The 22,752-nt window shown below is 48.2% G+C and overlaps 1 protein-coding gene across 7 annotated transcripts in view; it reads right to left on the reverse strand.

The window, feature by feature from the left end:
* The window catches only part of CDK5RAP2 (CDK5 regulatory subunit associated protein 2), a 208,362-nt gene that overhangs the window by 57,127 nt on the left and 128,483 nt on the right, over positions 1 to 22,752 (reverse strand). For all 7 annotated transcript variants that reach the window (XM_017350098.4, XM_089301654.1, XM_089301655.1 and 4 more), the window contains 4 exons: positions 20,933 to 21,120; positions 12,593 to 13,022; positions 6,500 to 6,731; positions 2,927 to 3,052 (listed from right to left, as the gene is read on the reverse strand). In XM_017350098.4, the coding sequence (XP_017205587.4) occupies positions 2,927 to 3,052; positions 6,500 to 6,731; positions 12,593 to 13,022; positions 20,933 to 21,120 (976 nt within the window). The remainder of the gene's footprint in view (positions 1 to 2,926; positions 3,053 to 6,499; positions 6,732 to 12,592; positions 13,023 to 20,932; positions 21,121 to 22,752) is intronic.

Genomic DNA, 22,752 nt, shown 5'->3' on the forward strand with positions numbered 1-22,752 from the left:
GAGCCCCTCCAAAAGCAACACTGCGGCCTGGAAGATCTCTCCAGAAGAAAATCACACAAAAACCCCCGTCAGACTGCACCTGCCAACTCCAGGTCCTGCAGTCTGCTCCTGGTAACTTCAAGTGCACGCTCCTCTCTCTGTTCACGATGCAAATATCACAAAATAAACTTGTTCATTTTAGAAAGCAGCTGCTCCACGACCTAAAGGAGGCACTCCAAATACAGCACTTTCACCGCACACGATTTGTTACGATCTCTAGTCTACGAGGGCCTTGAGGGTGGAGACCACGTCATCCACCTCCTGTTTCTCCCGGGTCTGGCACAGAGCCTGCGAGAGAGGAGGTACTCACTAACTACTTCTGGCTGAGAAGGATGAGAGCAGGAGAGGGAGGAAGGGGAGGAGGAAGGGGAGTCAGACACTCACAGGCTTTGCTTTAGTCGCCTTTGCTAGGACGATGTGTCCCCCCAAAGTTCATGTGTTGTAACCTTAATTCCTTAACACAGCTGTGCTAGGCGGTGCTGGAGGGAACCCCAGAGGCAGGTGCTGAGGTCATGGGAGCAGGGCCCTCACAAATGGATGAATGCTTTGCTTGAGGAAATGGCTAACTATCTTGGAAAGTCAGCCTCCTTTTCTCTCTCCCAGTTTTCTCTCTTCTGCTGGCACCCACTTGCTCTTCCAGTCTCCGCCATGAGCTGAAGCAACATGAGGCCCTCTGCAGAAGTCACCCAAACAGCCCCATGCTCTTGGGCTGCCGGACTCGGGGACTGTGCGCCGCACGAACCTCTCGTTTCTAAAGCACCCAGGCTCAGGCACTCTGTCACGGCAGCGCAAGGTGGACCAGGACCACGCTCGCCGGCAAGCAGGCATCTGCTGTGACATCCCCGGGATAAGGCAGCCTGGCCTAGTTCACGGCAAGCAGAACAGAGAGGAGCCGGGATGGTTGTCACCACGTGACCATGAGGCAGAGACAAAGGCAAGTTCTGCGGAGAAATCCTTCTGTGAGACAGGCGGCGCCGGCTCCCACAGTCAGAACGCGGGAAGGGCTGCGCTCTCTCCTCACACACTAGAAACTTTGTCCCCAGTGACTCAGCACACATTCAGACACGGGACTCTCAACAGTTCTGACCTCAGCAGCGCCCCTTCGGCAGCAGTGTGTGCTTCAGCAGGGGGAAGGGTTTCATTTTCAAGACCTCAAAGCCAGGATATGTGAGTCTCACTGCCCGGCACCAGCTCGGCGAGGAGGCTGGGAGAGTCTCCCGTCGGGAGCCCTCAGCCAAGGACTGCAGGAGCTGCTTCCTCTGCTTACATTAAGTATCACGGCACGGTGGATGTGGGGAAGGGAGGATTATGAGCTACCGTGTACCTCTGCACGCGCGCGTTTACCAAGGCCTCGGGATGCTAACTACGCACCAGGTCCCGGCCTAACACACTCAACTCCTCACCTACCCCACCTGTCTCCAACAACCTTGGGAGGCATCAGTCTCCCCGTGTAGTGTTTGAGGTGAGTAAGGGTGGAGGCCTCCCTCCGAGTCTGCCAGCCTGCCCCTTACACTCTCGAGGCTGCCTCCTGATAAAACCCCTGGCCAGCAGGGAGTCCTCACCCACACTGTGAAGGCCAATATGCTTAAGGATCCCCTTTGCCCACTTTCCAAGCGTCTGTCGAGGGACTACTGGAAAAGATGTCACGCACGGGTCAGAGGGCAGTCACCGACATGTCAACTCCAGTTAGACCGGGAAGGGGAAGCGTGGGGACTGACGGCAGTGCCCAAAGCGTGGGGAACTCAGGAAGCACTGCCGAGCAAAGTGGAACACAGGTAGGGACCTAAAGGAAGAAGCACCCACTGGCAACCGCATGTGCCAAGCTCCAGAAGCACACTCCGCGAAACAAAAGATGTCCTTTAACAAAGGGGTACTGAGGGGAAGGGAAACCATCAGAGACCTTGACTGATCACCAACCCTGAGCGAGAAATCAAAAAGCTGTCCACAGACCACTCGTTTGTGTTGTAAGAAATCTCGCCGCCCAGACCTTGCCATAATTTGCTAAGGGGTCTTACTGCCCAGGCGAGGGGCCTTCTGCTGCGAGTCCAGCTTGTGTGTCTGCTGCTCTGACGTCAGGCCTCCGGAGAGTGCACACCGCTGGGAACACAGCCTACCGCTCAGACCCTCTCCAGAGCTGCTGTCCCAGGGGCCAGCCCATAGCCAACTCAGGATTCCTGCCGACCAGGATTTCTGCCACAGAGAATCAGATCTGGGATAAAAGTGATCTTTTTTAAAATGAAGGGAAAAAAAGATCTAAGGCAATAGAAGCATTTGTCCATCCTGGTTGATGGGAGCATGGGTGATTGTCCTAGAATTCCCTGTGATTATCTGTATGCTTATCAAGCCATACTTTCCGAGGGAAAAGAATACAACTCGCCTATGGCCTCACTCATATGTCTGCACCTGTCCTGCTGCCTGGCCAGGCAAGGCTGACACAGCAGGCCTGGCACCAAGCTCCTCTCTGATCCCTCCTCCCCGTCCCAGCCGACGGAGACCAGCAGTGAGCACACCTCAGCAAGAGCAGCTCAGGTGAGGGTAGCAGGTGCTGGGGCGACTGCCTCCCCGGCCTCTGAGGCCCCCGCACAGCAAGCACTGTGTCTTTCCATGGTGACCCTCCAGAACCCAGCCCGGTGCCAGGTAGAAAAGTGTCACTGGCGGACTGGTGAGCCCGGCGACACCCTCCTAAACCGTGAGCCTTCCACCTCCTTACCAGCTGGTGACCCGGGGGCAATTACGTTCAAAACTCCAGCTTCCCCACGTGGTAGCCGGGCACATGAATGCTGCCCGAGAGGGCTGCTAGCAGCGCAGTGGTAATTCTTACAGAAGCACCCCAGACGGTGCCTGGCACTCAGGAGCTGCTCAGTACGCACTGGGGTTAAGTTCTCACCGGTCCCATAGCTTGTCTGCTGATCAGTGTCCACCACATCCTTGTCTCCCAGGTCAGAAGGTGTGGCTTTCACTCCATTTTGCTCTCCTGGGCTGTCCCGGTAGGCTGCTCCCACAAAGGGCTGAGCTAGAGGCATTTGCAAAGACAAAGAAAAATAAATAAAGCTATAGACTTGAAATTTAGCCAAGCAACTCCGAAGAACACAAAGATACAACAGGGAAAATAAAAACACTGGGGAGGCAAAATGCAATTTATAAGATAAAATTAATCTATCGAGCTGCCATAACAGGACATAAAAAGCATAAATAAACTGAAGCTTGTCTGAAATGGTTTAAGTCCAGTCTCTCAAAAAATTGTGAGTGAGAATGAATCCCATCAACTCATGCCCACTTTGCTCAAGAAGAGATGCTCCAGGGACTTCCAGTGACTGTGGGGATGGAACTGGGCTGAGGTTGTATCTCAGCAAGAAGTAAAAACAGGGGAGTGTGCTGGGACACCGTGGGTGAGCCACGGTTCGGCATGCCCACATCTCACATCAAAGTAATGAGCCCGCCTCTGTGGCGGATCCAGTCTCCTGTAATGTGTACCCTGAGAGGCAGCAGGCGACGGCTCAAGTACTTGAGTCCCTGACAACCATGTAGGAGAGCTGGATGGAGTTCCTGGCTCCTCGCTTTGGCCTGGCCCAGTCTTGGCTCTTGTGGGTATTTAGGGAGTGAACCAATGAACAGAAGCCCTACCGCCTCTCTCTGCCTTCTATATAAGTAAAAACAAATTTTAAAAAGGAAAAGAAGAACAGTGTGGACTGAAACAGCACATCCTGGACAGAGTGCCAGGGCTTCTGCTGGGCTCTCTTTGGCCATAAAATCTCCCCTCTTACGAAGCCCCTGCCCAGTCCCATCCCAGACTGGACGTTCGTAGAAGGCAGAGACTATCTGATTCACATCTCTTCTCTCTCTGCTACACCCAGTGCCTGAGGCTGGGAACAGAGCAGGCGCTCAAGAAGCGTTCACTGAAGGCATGGGTGGATGGGTGGATGGATGGATAGGCAAGTGGGGGTGGGGGGGAGACAGAGCAGTAATTCTGCCAAAGGCTAACTTATCCTGAAATCTCTATCATGGGAAACAGATGAAAGAACCCAAGGTTAAATGGAAGACACCTCTGGCTATAGACTATCGTAAAATCCACACAAGTATTACACATGAGGCTTTATGAAACAGTAAAGAACACAGACTTTGAAATCAGGCAGGCTAGTTCACACACAGTTCAGGAAGTTAGGAAGAGTGTGACTGCAGCCTAGTCACTTTTAAAACTGCTGCCTCAGCTGTAAAATGGGCTCACTTACGATGCCTGTCCCAAAGACTGTTGAGAGAATTCAATTAGATCACATATTTGAAATGAGTAGTGAAGAGTTCAATAAATTACAGGTGCTTGTTTTGTCAATACTGCAGGAAGCTCAAGTCTCCAGAGTCATCTCCAAATAACTCTGGAAGTGCCCTAATCTGATGCAATCTCCCACCCTGGTGCTCATGTCCCTCACTGGCAAATCTCAAAGAACATCAGTCTCCTTCACCTACACACCCCTCGTTCCACGTGAACCCAGGCTCTCCCCAAGGACAGGTTTCGCCCGCAGCCTTCACAGAAGGGGCTTTTGTTCCCACACCCCTGCATCATGCCCCCCACTGCCCTTTCAGACCATTCTCTCTTACTTGCAGCTCATGATGCCAGACTACAGCACCACCGACTGCACTTACTGCCTGCGTCTCGGCCCCTCCTTACAGTGGGATGCCTCCAGTTGTCCACTCTTGCTGTCTCCATCTTCTCCCCCGTTCCCTGTCTGGAATGCAGGTCCATCAGGCCCTGCCTGCTTGCCAAAAAAGGCCACCAATGACTTGCATGTTGCTGAATCCTTGTCTTTCCTGTTTCACTGCAGTATCTGACACGGCTTCTGGGAGGCCAAAGTCTCTTAGCTCCCCTCCCACCTCACTGGCTGCTCCTTCTCTAACCTACAGGTATCTCGAATGAGTTCCAAACCAGACCCCTAACGTCCCCCTGCACCCACCTCTCCTGTGGCCTTTCCCACCTTGGTCTGTCCTAGTGGTTCACACCCAAAGCAATCCTTCAAAGCAGAGGTCGGCCTACATTTCTTAAAGAGCCCAATAATAAATATTTCAGGCTTTGCAGGTCACAGAGTCTCTAGTGCTACTATTCAGCTAGGGAATTACAGCACACAGCAGCCACAGGAATATGCAAAGAACCACTGATTTACAAACGCAAGCAGCAAGCTGGGTTTGGCCCAGAGGCTGCAGTTTGTCACTTCCTGCTTTTAGGCCTTAGTTGGTTCATGACATTCTTCTGCTCAAAACCCTTAGCAGCTTCCAGTCCTCCTCCCAAGACGGTGAATGGGGTCCTCACTTCCTCTGCCACCTCTCTCACGTTCACATCCCTCACCCAGCCCTGACCCATCCCACATTCCCCATGTCCTCTGCCTGGCACTGATTTCCTCCCCTGTTATGTGTAGTCTTCTCACCTAGTGTCTCCCCCCTCCCAGCAAGAAGGTTAAGCTACAAACACAGATGTCTTTTCTCCAGTGCCTAGAACAGTGCTTGGCAAACAAACAAATTTAATAAAGATTTCTTAATAAATAAAAATGTCTTAATAAATAAATAAATATCCTTTTAATTGTATCGCTGCCACTTCCTTACAGCAGGAGTTCAACACCAGGAGTCAGGGCAGAAATGTGGCCTAGAAGTTAAGCTGCTAGTTATGTGCCCATGTATCACATCTGAGTGCCTAGCTTTGGTTCCTGATTCCAGCTTACCACTAATACATTCCTGGGAGACATCAGTAATGGCTCAAGTAGTTGTGTTTCTGCCCACCTACATGGGACATCTGGCCTGAGTTCCTAGCTCCTGGCTTGACCCCTCAAGCCACTGCAGCCATTTGAGGAATGATGTAAAGGATGGGAGGGGTGTGTGTAGGGTGTGTGTGGGGTGTGTCTGTCTGTCTGTCTGTCTGACTTCTCTATAAGTAAATTTAAAAAAAAAAAAATGTAAAGTCTGTGGAAGAATGGAATTAAAAGATAATGCTCATTTTCAATAGTTACATTTAGAAAAGTTGGGTGGGAGGTGGGTTACTTCTAGAGAAAGATTCAAAGTCAGCAGGTTTTGGAACTAGCCCCGAGACACACCAGAGAACCCTGCAAAGAGGACTTTCCCCTGCCCACTCCTGATGCCACAGTCAGAGGCTTCCAGAAATGACGCCAAGCAAAACAGCCCAGATTCCAGTCATTGCACAGCTGGGGCACCTGCAGACAATTGTAGCGGTGACCCGCAAGATCTGGGAGCACTACAAGTCCACTTCATCCAGACTCCAGAATAAAACAAAAGCAACAGATGTATTTTCCTTATTGTGTTCCCTCTGTTGTGCATTTGTCACGAGTCGAGATTAATCGCTGCAATTCATGAAATTTATACTCAAACTTATCGCAATTCTAAACAACAAGGTTGACATTTCAAGCACTTCTACTGGGTTGTTCGTCTAACTTGCAGAGAATACATTTTTCTTGGCGCTTACCATTCAGAAGCGTTTTGTCGGGCGTGGGCCTCCCCTCCATCATTGCTTCAGCCAGAATTAACTGCTGGTGCAGTTGCATATTGTGAGTTCGAAGCTCCTTCAGCTCCCCCTGCAGCTGCAGGATCTGGTCCTGCAGCTGAGCCACCATCTCCTGGGCGGCAGGGAGGCGATAAACACTTCCTAATGACTGGCATGGTTTTATGAGGATGGGCAAGCGGGACTTCTTAGCATCCTGAAAACACACACATACACAACAATGAACGCTCTTCCTGTGGTGGCATAGGCAACAATCTCACACAAAACACATACACCAGGATTCAAACTGACTGCCCAGACTTCTGGCTCTGTTAATGGAAGTCAGATCCGTTCCTCCCCCAGTCAGAGAGTTTGTATCTTGGCAGGTCCCTCCTGACTGTCGAAGGCACACTGTCAGCCCTGGCCCACTGTCTCTTTGGACAACCCCAGTGCTCCATACATGACAGTTTTTTTTTCCACCACAATCTTCTAGGGAAACATTTTCTGCTCCTAGTCTATTATCTCATTTCCCACCCATTGCTTACTCTAAGCCGAAATGCCTCCCACCTTCTCTGGTCCATCAGACTAATACTGATACTTCCCAGGCTCAGAGCTCCCAATCCATCCTAGACATCTTCAGTGATGGTCACAGGCACTCCAGAGTCAATTAAAAGCTCAACTCTTCAATTCTGTGGCCCGTGTCTCCCCCACAAATCTATGCCACTCAACTGTCCTGTCTTGGTGAATCACACCAATACACTTACTGCACGGTCCAGAAACCCAGGAGTCATTTTAAAGCCACCTTTTATTCTCATCACTCACTTTTTGTCACTTAGCAGTTTCCATTAATCCCAATGCCCAAGTTGTCTCTCAATCCTTTCACTTCTTCTCACACTCCATTGCCGCTGCCACCCAACTCCAGGAAGACATCAGCTCTCACCTGGGCTCCAAGGACAGCCTTCCGAGTGCTCTCAACATCTTCCCTTTGCCCTCTGCAACCCATGCTCCATGCAGTAATAAAAGGGCCAACCACCTAGTCTGCTCTTCTGCTTAAAACTATCTAATTGCTTCCCCATTCTTTCACAACAGAAACCAAAGCCCATCCCACAGCCTACAGAGTCCTGCCTGCCCCGCAGCCTGGGTTACTGTCCATCTCCCACTTCACCCTAATCTCCAGCCATGCTGGCCTTCTGCTGATTCTCGAAGATGCCATGTCTTTCCACCTCAGGGTCATGGCATATGCTGACTCCTCTACCTGGGACATTCATTCTGGCTCACCTCCTCTTCCCCACTAACACCAGAGTCCTTCTTCAGGACGCAGCTCAAATTTGCCTGCTCAGAAGAATGGGCCTTAATTTCCAGAACCAGCTCAAGTCTCCTTGTTATGCACTCCCTGTCCCCTATATATATATAACTCTCCTCAGAAAACAGTAGAATCACTAGAGCTAAATGCCTGTGCCATGACTTGTTCACTGTCTAACTTCTGCACCGCCTGCAAGCTCCAGGGTTCAGGGGCTCTGCACAGCTTGGCCATCCTCTAACCACAGCTTCCACCAGCACAAGAACTAGTACACAGAGGGTGTTCAACAACCATTTGTGGAATGAACACACAAACTTGAACTCTTAGGCTAAGTGGGGCTGGTCTTTCAAGTTGGGAATTTTAAATATATTCAAAAGCTGAGGTGAGAGACTTGAATATAGACCATATAAAGAACAACTGCAACTAAATAATAAAGACACAAATAATCTAATTAAAAGATGGGCAGAAGATCTAACAGACATTTCTCCAAAGCAGATACATACACATGGCCAACAGCCACACAGGAAGGTGCTCAACATCATTACTCATCAGTGAAATGGACATTGAATCAGAATATAACACACCTTATACCCATTAGACAACTATATTCACAAAGCGAACAAATATTGGTGAGGCTGTGGACAACTGCAACCTTCATACACCGCTGGTGCAAATGTCAAGTGAGGACAGCTGCTTTGGAAAACAGTCTGCTAGCTCCTCAAACAGAGTAAACAGAGTTACCCTCTGACCCACAGTTCTACTCCTAGGGATACACCATGGAGAAACAAAAGCATGTCCACACGAACAGCAGTGCTATCCCTAACTAATGGGTGGACTAATAAGATGTGTTATATCCTAGGGAACATGTTTGGTGGTGGTAATAACAAATGAAGTACTGACACACGCTGCAACACACACAAAAAAAAAATGCTGAGAACACTATGCTAAGTGGAAGAAGCTATTCACCAAGGACCACATATTGTACAATTCCATTCATATGAAATAGCCAGAATAGGTAAATCTAAAGAGAATTAAAGTAGATAGTGGCTGCTGAGGGCTGGTGGTGGGTGGGTGGAGAGGGGGACGCTGGAAGTGATTGTTAATGAGTATAAGGTTTCTTTTTGGGATGATGAAATTGTTCCAAAAATGACTATAGTATGGTTGTACAACTCTATGAATATCCTTTTTAAAAAAACCACTGAATTATACACTTTGAATGGATGAACTATGTGATATGTGAATTATATCTCAATAAAGCTGTTATCTTCAAAAATTTAAATAGTGGAAAACATAAATGCTGTAAACATAAAAATAAACTCCTGAGGTTTTTTGTTTTTTTTTTTTTTAAATTTAAATAGTGGAGAAGGAACCTGCTAGGAAAACAGGAAATATCTGGGATCCAGTGAATGAGAAGATTGCAAAGATCTCTCAGAGAGGCCCCTTGTTGCATGTTCTAGGATGTAAAATCCTCTCAAGTTACATTCTTCCCAGTCCTCAGGTCAACTCTGCATCACCAGCTTTCATGAGATAACAGACATTATCATGCCTCCTGTTCTCAAGAAGAAACAAGATGTTGAACAACAGGTTCAATGTCATACAACAAGGTTCAACAGTGAGATGTCAAAGAAGCTCTTCAGACTCCAGTGCTGAGTTAAGAAGGGTGAGACACTTACAGCTCTGAACCTCCAGGGGGAGAACAAGTTCAAGGACAAGGGCACCACCTGGGAGGAGGTAGATGCCCCTGCAAAGAGGGCTGGAAAATAACAGTCATGTGTTTGGTCCTCGGTCTCCACCCATCTTTATTCCTGGATCCAAATCTGTGTGTCATATGGCAGCAGAAAAGATATCTGCAAGTGCACAAATGCCAAAGCCAATTTCAAGCTGGAAGACTGCCGTCAGTCAACCTAATGCCGGTTCTAAAATAACACTGCACAAAATGCTGCCTTATGGCCTCCAAACAGAGGCACCCCTACCACCTTATTAAAGATGTCATGTTGAAACTTCCTGCTTGGGAATGGAAGATGGCCAGGTGCTCACACACACTGAGTTCCTATCATGTACAAAGCACTGGCCTAGGCACTGGCCATTTATTACCGCAGTTAGCCATCATGGCAGCCTCAGGTGCTCTGCCACACTGATCCCATCCACTTAGAAAGGTCAAGAGACTACCTACCCAAGGACTCAATGCCACTCAAGAGGCCAGGACCAATGTAAACAGACGTGTATCCGTAAAGTCTGTCTCTTATCTCTGCAATTAAACGACTGAAGGAATCGGATCTCCTTGTCTCACCCTCCCGGCTGCAGTGATGTTCCTTTAACAGATACCCGAGTTCTGGCTTAAGCCATGGGATTACTGATTCCTTGACTATCAAAGACCACAAAGAAAGTCGGTAAATTTTCTTCTACTTTGCAGAAAATGAAGGCCATCTCCTTCCTTGAGAAAGGCAGGCTAATGAGATCTCTGTCACCTCTAAATCCAGACCTCAGCTTACGTCTCTATTGCTCCACTTAGCAGCTGAGTCACCCCGGACCCTTTCCTAGCCTCTTCCAGCCTATATTCACCGTACGTAAAACGTGGGTAATACCTGCTAAACTCAACCACTTACTGAGAAATTTAAATAAAATGACAGAGAAAGAGAGGACTGAGCACAATCCCTGGTACATACTGTGGACACTAAAAATAATAATAAACAAATAAACGCCGTCTCCTTCCTTTTGAAAACACAAATGAGAAGGATAATTTCAAACTAAAAAAACATTAATACATTTTGGGAAATTAAGTTCATTCAATTATCCAATTTTTCTGAACACAGAATGACATCTCCCACAAAACAGAAAAAAAAAAAAAACACCCCACCTACTTTCCCTACTACACAGGTACAAAATGAAGGAGCCGGGGCAGATGAGAGCATTTCTATTCTAGCCAAATTGCACAAATTTGCATTTTGAGTACCATTAATATAATGGCTGTCTTTTTTTTTTTTTTTTTGTCTCTACTGATATCTTTAGAAAACCCTTTTCTAGAAATTACAGTTTTGGTGCATAATTTAAAACAATCAAAAGCAATTTTGCTAATGATATATCTAACTCTCTTTGGTATGCACAAAAGCAGTAATTTACTGGTCAGAAAATAAACTTAATTTTCCATTCTGATGCCATGAAGCAGTGTGTACAGTTGATTTCTCAGATACAAAACAGTCATCAGAAACAGGAATACCAACAGTCCTCACTGGAGTGCGATTAGAAACATGACCTATTTCCTTCTCTAGCAGAACACATCTTCCTGCTACGAGAGCCTCAGCTCCAGACGGCGTGAGCAAAGGCCCAATCAAACACTGCCAAGATAGTCCAGTTGCTTGGTTTTTACTTTCTTATATAATTTATTTACTTGTTTATTTAGGGACAGAGAGAGAAAGAAAGCTCTCCTCTGCTTGTTCATTCCCCAAATGGGGTAGAAGCTAGGAGCCAGGAGCCCAGGAACTCAGTCCAGGTCTCCTCCGTGGGTGGCAGGAACTCCTCACTTGAGCCATCACTGCTGCCTCCCAGGGTCTGCATTAGGAGGATGCTGGAGTCAGGAGAGAGCCAAGTGCGGAACCCAGGCACTGCAATCTGCAACGAGGGCATCTCAAGCCCCATCTTAACTGCTAGGTCACCCCAAGAGCCAAGTTTTTGGCAATCTGGCATATTTGGTTGTATTTCCAGAGACGCTTGGAGACAACATCTACTGGGAGGAAATCAACATGCAGACATTCACCCAACAAAGCCAGAGCCTACGATGTGAGGCTGTCATGGCTGGAAATGCAGCTTGACCCAGGGAAAGCGTGTCAGGTACCCTGGGAGTCCCAGCTCAGCCCCTTAACTGCTGGCTAAGCAAGGGCACTAGAGACTTCTTCACCCTTGGCAAGTGTTGGAAGGGTATAGGAATGTAGACAAAACCCTAGAACAGCACCTCTTCTCCAGGAAGTCTACACAAGACAAAACCTAGGTCAGGTGATGATCATGTTACTGCAATTCGCAAAATGAAATGTCTGTCAGCAGGTGAGAACTGGATGGATGCTGACGCCTCCCCACAATGGGAGCTTACGCTGCTGGTAAAGGGAAAGGTGATCCTGATACGGAATGTGAAAGAGAAAGCTGCAGGTAGATAAACTGGACTCCACCGTGACATGCAGGTGAGAGAGAGGGCAGGGGTTCAGGAGGAAGACTGAGGGATGGCAGTGGAGTGAGGAGAACAGGAGAAAGGCGGTGACATTAGATCAGAAGCACACCTGGGGCCGGCACTGTGGCATGGCAGTTAAAGCCGCCGCCTGCAGTGCCAGCATCCCATTTGGGCACTGGTTTGAGTCCTGGCTACTCCACTTCTGATCCAGCTCTCTGCAATGGCCTGGGAAAGCAGTGGAGGATGGCCCAAGTGCTTGGGCTCCTGCACCACATGGGAGACCAGGAGGAAGCCCCTGGCTCCTGGCTCTGGATCGGCACAGCTCCGATTGGCCGTTGCAGCCAATTGGGGAGTGAACCAGCGGATAGAAGACCTCTCTCTCTGCTTCTCCTTCCCTCTTTGTAACTCTTTCAAATAAATAAATAAATCTTAAAAAAAAAAAAAGAAGCACACCTATAGGAGCAGGCCAGGAGAAGCACAGGCAGAGGGAGAACCTGGACTTTTCTATTCATAAAAACAGAGCTTTTGTTTATACAAAATACATATATAGTTAATATATGAAAAGTGGAGTTTTTGTTTGTATAAAATATATACACAATTAATATACAAAACAACTTACTTTGTTGGTCACAGTTGGGAAGGAAGTGGTAGGGGCCTGCCGCCCTGGCACCCTGCCCAAGTTCTCGGATTGAGGCTCTGCACTGAGTACGGCATCTGTGGGTTTCTCTTCCCAAGCCTCCCTTGCTCCTTCATGTCTGCATCCGGGAAGGCTGTCCTCCGCGGCCTGAGTCTGCACTGAGGCATGTCTCAGCTCCACCCTGGATACTTCACCAGCCTCTGCCAGCTGGGTCCCCTGGCACGACTTCAGTTCCTCTTGTGGTGTGGAGAACGAGTCGGTTTGGATGAGATGGTCGAGGCCACCTCTTAGCGGGAGGGCCGTCAGCTTTGGCTTCTCAGGTTTACCATCAAGGCATTCTCCAGAAACTTCCTGCTCTGTCAAGTGTATTCGCTCCCCAAGCAGCTCACACAGCACCTTCACAAGGTCTGGCCTGTTTCCAAAAGGGGAAGAAGCACAAGAACTAAGCTTTCTTCTCGGGCCTTCTCCCCTGCTCAGCTTCCCAGGTTCCCCCAACAGACTCTTGCCCTGATTCTGTGTAAACAAAACACAGTGAGTACTGCAATGCAATGTGCCAGGAACCATGCAAAGCACTTTATCCTGTGTAACCTCAAGAACTAAGTAAGATAGGTACTGGCTTGTCGACTGTATACATAAGGAGAGTAGAATTAATGTGATGCAAGGTGCACAGCAATGAGTGGGTCACATGGATGTGTGAACACAGGCTGGGTCCAGGCAGGAGCAAAGAGGACCATAGGGGTCCATGTCAATTACAGCGTCCCCAACCCCCACTCCACAGCCCTGGGGATCATTCCGCCTCCAGGAGCCAGTGTGGCTTTGGAAGAATCTGATTTCAGCTGAAGCTGCAGGAACAGCTCCCATGGATACATCTCTGCTTTTACCAAAGCTCTCCAAGTCACTCAGAAGGATGAAGAGATGACACTTCTGGGGGAACCCTCAACCAAGGGGAAAGAGAGCTGTGGGGCAAGCATCCCAGTGTCCCATCCCTCACAGTCCCTCAGAGCCTGCCCAGCAGGATGAAGCCAGCTGCCCGCAGCAGAAACCAGGTCAGTAACACACCCTGCCTGCTTCGGCTTTCCTTCCTATCCTACTCTCCCTAAGCCCTCAGTCCTGTTCCTTGGTGTCTGTACCAAGTTCGCATCTCAGGCTCTGGTTTCCAGAAAACCAAAACTTAGTGAGCATGCACTACACCTGGTACAATGCCCAGCATGGAACACTCCAAAAAGACTCCCATGGGGCTGTGTTTCTTGGGCCAGGCCCTGTATGGGACACCAGGGATACAAAACTGCCCATCAGGACTGAGACTGGTTAGAGACAGATATGGAAACAAATCAGTACTCTGCACCGGACAGACAGAAACAGAGGCACTGTAGGAGTTTCAGAGGGTTACCAGGCAACTATCCCAGGGTGTGCAGCCTGGGGCCACAGACAGAAAGTCAGGGAGGATATCCACAGCCCACACCAAGGCCAGCTGGGGAGGGTGGGGAAGAACAAAGCTAGGCAGGTGAGGCTGCAAAGCTCGGCAGAGGAGAAATAAAGAGTCATGCATGCCACATTAATGACAAAAGGGCTCCTGGAAGACTTCAAGGCCACACATGAGCTTGGGAAAGGCAGTCCCAGCTGATGGGGAGTACGGAGACCACCCATCAAGGTGATAATGTGAGGCTCCTCCCACCCTACTCTGATGACAGCAAAAAGTAGGTAGCAAAAAAATATTTTAGAGCCGGCGCCGTGGCTCAATAGGCTAATCCTCCACCTTGCGGCGCCGGCACACCGGGTTCTAGTCCCGGTTGGGGCGCCGGATTCTGTCCCGGTTGCCCCTCTTCCAGGCCAGCTCTCTGCTATGGCCAGGGAGTGCAGTGGAGGATGGCCCAGGTGCTTGGGCCCTGCACCCCATGGGAGACCAGGAAAAAGCACCTGGCTCCTGGCTCCTGCCAGGATCAGCGCGGTGCGCCGGCTGCAGCGGCGGCCATTGGAGGGTGAACCAACGGCAAAAGGAAGACCTTTCTCTCTCTGTCTCTCTCTCTCACTGTCCACTCTGCCTGTCAAAAAAAAAAAAAAAAAAAAAAAAAAAATATTTTAAGTGCACTACAGAGTTCAAAAATCAAGAAAAAGTACCCAAAGATCCGAAACAGAAGAGGAAACTCATTGTCACGAGAGGGAGCTGGGGTGGAAAGCTGCTTTTTTCAGAAAGCAGTGGAGCCAGAAACTCAACTCCCGGGGTGGAAAAGGAGCCAGACAAACGTCATGCAAATTCCTAAAGGGTCAAGCTGAGGCAGCCCCAAAACCAGGGCACAGGGAGGGCAGTCCCAGCAGCTAACAGAGGCAGACTGAACCTGCAGGCAAAGTCACTCATGAAAAGACCACAACCCAAGAAATGAGAGAACTGACACTCAAGAAAAGAACGTGAAGACCTTAGCATAAGAATGTTTAACTCACCTAAAAAATACAAGCAGACAGACTCACAACAAAAGGAGAGGAAATTATGAAATTGAGACCAAAAATTGCAGAGGAAGGGGCTGGCGTGGGCAAGCATGGAGGCAGACGAGGGTGGAAAGCTGCCAGGATCTTCCAGAGGGGAAACGTGGGTCTGCACGAGGCTGTGGCAGTCAGCAGAGAAGGGAACAGGACTGGCCTCACTGTTAGCTCTTTCTTCTTTTCCCTTCAGTTTCATTTACCTGCCTTCTCTCAAGAAAGCTTGTGAGGCAGTCAGCCCAGATGCTACCAACTCCTCTAACACTCCCGTTCCGCCCATCTTTGCGACCCCCGGCAACAACACTACCGAATCTATCGTCCCCACTACAGCCTCTGAGGGCAAGGGAAGACCCTCTCTGTAGCTGGATGCCTATAATCAGGACCAAGGTCAGAGCCACGTCAACCCAAGTTCAACAGCTGCATCACACTGACGTGGGGAGAAAAAATAAAAACTATAAAAAACAAAACTCAAGTGCAGGTAACATTTTTCACTACTAACATGGAACTATTTAGACTACACAAACCATCTTAAACTATTGTAAGCTCAGACTTTAAAAAATATTTCTGGTATTCCAAGCATCAGGGGATGTTAAACTAAATTTCCCTTCCTCCTCCTTCTTTAATATAGATTAAATAAATAATAATGACAATTATTATTCAACTAGCCAAAGGATAATTATTAATCAACACCCAACAACATACAATAAAACCCAGGAAAAAGCTTTTACAAATGGGTAGTAAAAGGGGGTGGAAAGGCCATTATAATATCCTAAAGTAGTGGTGCCAGTAAAGTAAAACATTTGAAGTGTTACTTTGCTAGAAATCTGAACAAAAGACTCATTAAGCTGTCACCGTAACGAGGACCTTTGGAATGGCTCAGTCCAGGGTCTTGCAGAGGCCCTAATATTGTTTATGTGTCCGCCTAAGCGTCTCTGCCATGCACAAAGTGGACAGGGAAGGAACTAACGTTTACTGAGCACGTAACACGTCCCAGATTCTTTACACTGAATCCTTACAATAAGACAGGGAGATGGGGGCTGTCATTAATACCATGTGACAGATGAGAATATGGACTCAGAAAGATTCAGGAAACCCTCACCAAGATGGCAGAGCAGACTGGAACAATCCAAAAGAGCATTGCATTTGGTCTACGATGCTGAGCTTTTAGTCGTCAGTACACTCATTCAAACATTTACTGAGTGCCTCCGGTTTGCCATGTAAGGGAGTGGGGATGCATACGGGGGGAAAAAAAAGACTGGAGCCTACTTTTCATTAAAGAGAAGACAGACATTGATAACATACATGCAGTGATAACTAAATAACAGAATGTGAGGTAATGGTAAGTACTATGGATGGGTGGGAAGGAAAAACAGTCAGGAAGCAAGGGAGGGAGAGTTCTGAGACAAAGCACAAACAGTGTCTTTAGATAGAGTGGTCAGGACAGGCCACTCTCTACAGAGCTGACATCTAGCTGAGACATCACCTGTCATACACATCTGGGAAAAGCACACTGCAGACAGAACTATTTGCAGTTGCAAGGCCCATTGGTGAGAACAAGCTTGGATATTTGAGGAGAAGGCTGGTATGACTAGGATCCAGTGACAAGAGTGGTGGTGGTGATCAAGACAGAGAAATGCAGAGGCTGTGTCAAGGAGCTCTTATTTTGCTCTAAGAACAATGGGAAACCCACTGGAGAGGGTTTTTTTAATTACTATTTTTAAATTCATGCATCTGAGAGACAGAAAAAGCTCCCATCTGCTGGTTCACTCCCCTAAATGGCCACAATGGTCATGGCTGGATCAAGCTGAAGTTGGAAGCCAGGAACTCAAACAGGTCTCCCACGTGGGGACAGGAACATAACCACTGGAGTCATCACCTGCTGCCTCCCAGGGTCTGCATTACCAGGAAGCTGGAGTCAGGAGCTGGAGCGGAGTATCAAACCCAGGTGCACCGATGTGGGATGCAGGAGTCTTAACCAGTATCTTACCAAGATATGACTGAACAACCACATCCACTGGGGAATTTAAAGGCTGGAGGAAACACTATCTAATCTAAGCTTCAGAAAGATTACCATGGGGGTCCACATTGTGGTGCAGTGGCTTAAGCCACCAACTGCTCTGCTTATGAACTCAGCTCCTTGCTATTGTGCCTGGGAAAGCAATAGAAGATGGCCCAAGACGTAGGCCCCTGTCACCCAGATGGTAAATCTGGATGGCATACTGGGCTATTATGGCCATTTCGGGAATGAACCATGGATGAAAGATCTCTCTCTCTCTCTCTCTCTACTCCTCCACCTCCTCCTCTGTCACTCCACCTTTCAAACAAAAAATAAAATTTCTTTGAAGAAAAGATTATTACAGATGCTCTACAGAGAATGAACCAGAGAGGGACAAACATGGAAGCAGTGAGACACGTAAGGAGACTGCTATTGGAGGAGTCCAAGCAAGAGACAACGGCAGCCTGGACTAGGAAGGTGGGTGTGGAGAAGTGAGCGGTGGAATAAAGGACATATCCTGCAGATGGAATCCACAGGACTTACTGATGGATATGGAGACTGAGGAAATGAGACCTCTGGTTACAGCAACTGGGTAAATGGCAATGCCATTAACTGACACGGCAGGGTAGGGAAGAAGCAGATTAGAACAGGGAGTGGGTTTTGAACAGATTAACACTGATGTGTCCTTTAGATGTCCAGATGAGGAGGTCGAGTATACAGCTGGTTGTATGAGCCAAAGACAGGACTGAGCTACAGGCATGAGCTTGGGAGTCACACACCATACTCCAGAGCCCCAGGAGAGTGAGGAGAGAGAGAGAGAAAGGAGCGGGCTGTGAACAGAGCTCTGAGACACCAATACCCTCCTGCAAAGGGCACTGAGAAGAAGAGGCCACAGGAGAACAGAGGCCAAAGAAAGGCCTGTTGCTGCGGAAGGCTGACACTGGACACTGGGTTTCACAACATGAAAACTGTTGCTGACCTTGGTGAGTAGAATGAAGGGCATGAAGGCATTTGGAATGGGATAAAGAAAGGAAAGAGGGAGAAAGCAGACACAGTGAATACAGATGACTTGACAAGTCTTGCCTTCAAGGGGAATAAAGAAATGGGGCAGTGGCTGGAATGCATGTGAAATCAAGATTATATTAGCCTTAAAGAAAGAAGAGAAATCCTTAATCATATCATCCCCAAGGGCTCCCCTTTAAATTTTTATAATTTTTTCAGCTATCAAATATCACATCTAATTTTAGGTTGCAAAGATGAACAAAAAAATACAGGGTTAAAATCCCAAGCCATGTCCTCTAGGGAATGGAGGGCAAATGAGTTGGAAGTAAAGAGGGGGCTGGGGATCGCACACACAGTGAAGACCACGGGAGACAAGGGACCAGCCAGCCCATTCTCTACAAGCCAGGCTGGGCCCCACCTTCAAGGAATGAGTTGGTCTGACTGATCAAGTGCAAAACAAGAGAGAAACTAATGTCCAAGCCATTTTCTATTCTCTATGGACAGGCAAGCTGAATCAGAGTCACTCTTGGGGCCTAGCTCCTCTACAGGACCCTTTGGCCCCAAGGTGGTGTGGGCAAGTCTCAGGCCTGAGTCTATCAGAGCTCTGTATGGGGTCACACTGTCAACACTGGCTCAGAAATGAATACAATCACTGGCTGGCTGCTGTCACTTGCATATGACAAGAATCTTACCTGGGGTTGGTGGTAAAGGGCAGGAATAATTGGTCGGGCACAATTTAAACATCACCAAAACCCTACTTAGTACTGACTTGGACCTATACTTTATGTCCATTATGTCATTTAATCCTTATAGGACCCCTATGGGGTAAATAAATATCATCACCTCTCATTTTACAGATGAAGAAACCAAGATGGGGAGACCCAGTCTAAGGTCTAAATGGTGTAGCTGGACTACAGCCCAGCTCTGTCTGGCTCCAAAACCCTGCTTTTTCCAATACACTAAAAAGCGTGGCTCTACTGACATGGAGCCAGTGGTACAGAGCGAAGGCCACTGCAAAGATCAGGGGCTTTTCTTACACTAGAACCGGACAGCAGTGGCCTGCAAGTCTATGGAAAAACACTAGCGGGGTGCTAGGAGGGAACAGACAAGCCCACAGTGGATGTCACAAGCTTGCTGGCAGGGGTGGCTCACAAAGTGCTTTCTTTGAAAGCCGTAACTAAGTCTAAATTTTGAAAAAAATCAGCAGATTTAAAAATACAAACTCCGGGCTTCTCCTGGAAGATGGGATGATCAGAGGCCGTGTGCCTGCCTGACAAAACCGGTCAGGGCTGAGACATTCCTGTCCTGGGAAGAGCACACACACATTGTGGTGGCCCATGTTACATTGTGAACATGGCTGGACTGAGGAATACCGAGAAACCTGGAAAAGCGTTATTTTGGGAGTGTCTGTGAGGGGGTTTCCAAATGAAATTAGCAGGTAAGTCTGAGTGGACAAAGTGGGAAGACCCAGCCTCACAGGCAGGCATCATCCAAGGACTGGGGGGTCTGGACAGACTAAAGGAGAAGGCGTTTGGGGCTTTCACCGAGATGGACCTGGGACAGGCTCAATTCTGTCTGGCATGGCAGCTGCTGGTTTGCAGACTCCACAACCACGCCTGCCGCCCCCTTGCTGGCACTCAGGCTTTTCAGCCTCCAACTGGCACTCACATCCTTGACTTCTCTGGTTCTGAGGCCCTTGGACGTGGACGGAGCCACACTATTGGTATCCCAGGCTCTCCAGCCTGCACGTGACCTGTCGTGGGACTTCTCAATGGCCATGACACCCCTAATAAATTCCCCTTCCTATACTTGCATGCATATCCTATCAATTCTGTTTCCAGAGAACCTTGATATACACAGCCCATTGGCTACAATCCCACCACGGCACACTGCACTTTTCCCCTGTTCCCATGCCCAACTGCAAACCTTCATGGTCCCCAGAGAGAGACTGGTAACTTTCAGCTCAAGAATCAGCTGTGGTCGCCTAAATCCCTGTGACAACCACCCAGCACCGCCACTGTGAGGGTTCCCAGGAGGACACTACACAGATGTCAGGGATCAGGGAAGGTTCGCCTGGCCAAACTCACACAAGCAGAACACTCCACACTTCAACACTCCAAGCCCCCTTGCTGCTGGCTGAAGAAATGTCCATGATGAGGCTTATCCCACCAATGATGTAAGAAATACCAGGCTTCCTGGTGCCTGCCAAGCGTCAGGGACAAAAATTACCAACTCCCTTTATCTGTGCTAGAAGAAAACTGAAAGCTTTCACTGAACACAGCCCTCGGGCCAGCCATTCTTCATAAACATTTGTTTTCCTTACTCCTCACAGTAAACCTAAGATGTGCTCAGGGAAACTGAGGCACTGGGAGATAACAGCATAGCTCTTTCTGGCTCTAATGCCCAAGAAGCAGTTATGAATAAATAAGGAAGAACATACAAGGGGCAAAAATGACTCCTAAAGGATTAATTTAAAAATGTGAATGGGCAGACTGTTTCTCCTTTTTGTGTTAAGGAAAACAAAACATGGTACTGCCCACACAGGAACGACTGCAGATCTAGTGAGGACAGAATTCTAGTGTGGGCCCTTCCTGGGGCTCCCAGGAATCGCTCTCAAGGAAAGTGTCCCCTCCTCTTTCAAATGGGCTTGCAGGCAGCTTTGCTGGAGGCCCCTTGCAGCCAGTAGCACACAGTCTCATTACCTAATTGCATGACTGGCAAGATTCCTTCCCAGTCATTTCAGGAGCTCTCTCAGATAAATTACACGACACCATCATCTAAATCCATTTAGCAAAACGAGTCTGTTCTCGCCTCAAACCACAGAGACAAAGCCGGGGTGCGGCGTCTACCTGGATTCCAGCAACAGCACGGCCTTCTCACTGAAGAACGGAGCCAGGAGGCTCAGGAGCTCGCCTTCTCCGAGACTCCGGTCTCCAGGGCAGCCAGGTTTGTGTGGCTCATCGTAGTCTAAAACACCAGAACCTGGGTGCCTTAAATATCCATTTTTGCAGCCTCCTTTGGAACAGTCCTCCAGAACCTGCAAATAAGAATATTTGGTAAAACACTGAAATGTGGCAGGGAAGGGGTACCTGGAGGAGGGCAGTGACTGGGTGCAAGGAAGCCAGAGAGAAAATCACAGGGGCAGCAGGGGGATGGAGAGGCACACAGGCACACGGCCCACACACGCACTTCATACATTTCTTCTTCTCTGCCTCAGTTTCCCCCTCACACACGGGGGCAATAATGCTACCTCCCAAGGTGGCTGGGACAGTGAACTGGGATGGCCGACTCAAGGTAAGTGTCTCACCTGCTACAGGGACACACACTGCAGGTGCATTCTCCCAACTCAGGGTTTACTCCTCATTAGTTCTTCCTAAGAAGGCTATGGAACCCCAGGCATTAACAATGCTTTGTTTGGTCATTGTCCATTTCTCGCAATGCATCCTCCTTATTATATATCAGAAATCCAGCTTACTCTCTACAGACACATACTAATTAACACGGATTTGATGTGTCTCATTAGGAAGGCGGAAGTTCCTAATTCCCATGAAGATGTTATTTATGGATCCACCTTCTTGGGTCACTGAGGGTCCCAGAGGAGCAGCACCAAGGACGCATCTAGTTAAAGCCTGTGTTGGGCATGTCTTGAGCAGCCACAATTAGCATACTTTCTTCCCCCATCCCCAGCTGTAAATTTCTTCTACCAGTCTATAAATAACTCCTCTTGACTTCATTACTACTGGTGATATACACACTGGGCATCACCCGCCATCTCTCCACCCTGGTAAAATGATTAAGATTTTTAAATGGAAGACAAGACCCACACAAATGAGCTGTTATTTATAGGGTCTTGTTTGCCACCAATTTCATTATTAAATCCATCAAATAAGCAACCTCCAAAGGAGGAAAAGTCTAGAATATAATAATAAAAACACTAATTATCATCATTTACTGAGCATTTATTACATGCTTTCCTACTTAAATCTCACAATAATCTGAAAAGGGAATGTTATCATCCTCACTGATAAGGATGTTCATGCTCAAGTTAAGCAAGGAATTACCAAGGTCACAGAGTAAGTAGTGGCAAAGCCAAGACTCAAAATCAGGTCTGATTCCAAAGCCACACTTCTCTTTCGCTCTCCAAAACTATCTACGTTTCAGTATCTCCCCTTCCTGATTTCACAAACTACAACACCTTTAAAGCCAAAAATGACAACTCTACAGCCTCCTATCTCCCACCACATTCAAGGTGTTAGGGTTCTTTCAACCCTGGGGAGTATCAGCTCCAAATTTGACTGTCAATGTGACTGAAGAACAGTCTCTGTGGGTGGGGGCAAACTCTCTCAATGCCCAGAGGACAGGGAGCTGGGTTTCAGATCAGGAGGTTGCAGAAGGCTCCTGAGAAGGTGAGTTCAGTCCCATCAAATGATCTTGGAGTTACAACAGAGCTCTCGTACAAGCTCTGTCATGGACTCCCCCTGTGCCTTGAGTAAATCATCTCCCCCCACAGGCCAGAGTTTCCACAGCATTAAACGAATGTGTTGGATCAGCTCTCTAAACATCTGTCCAGGTCCGGCATCCAATCCCTGTTATTCTATAACCACCCCCTTTTTATGTGCAACTACATGTTTGTTCTCACGTTGGTAACTTCAGAGAGGAAGAAGACACA

This window comes from Oryctolagus cuniculus, chromosome 1, assembly GCF_051225735.1.
Source record: "Oryctolagus cuniculus isolate XC-2025 breed Fujian yellow rabbit chromosome 1, ASM5122573v1, whole genome shotgun sequence".
Taxonomy (NCBI): Eukaryota; Metazoa; Chordata; class Mammalia; order Lagomorpha; family Leporidae; genus Oryctolagus; species Oryctolagus cuniculus.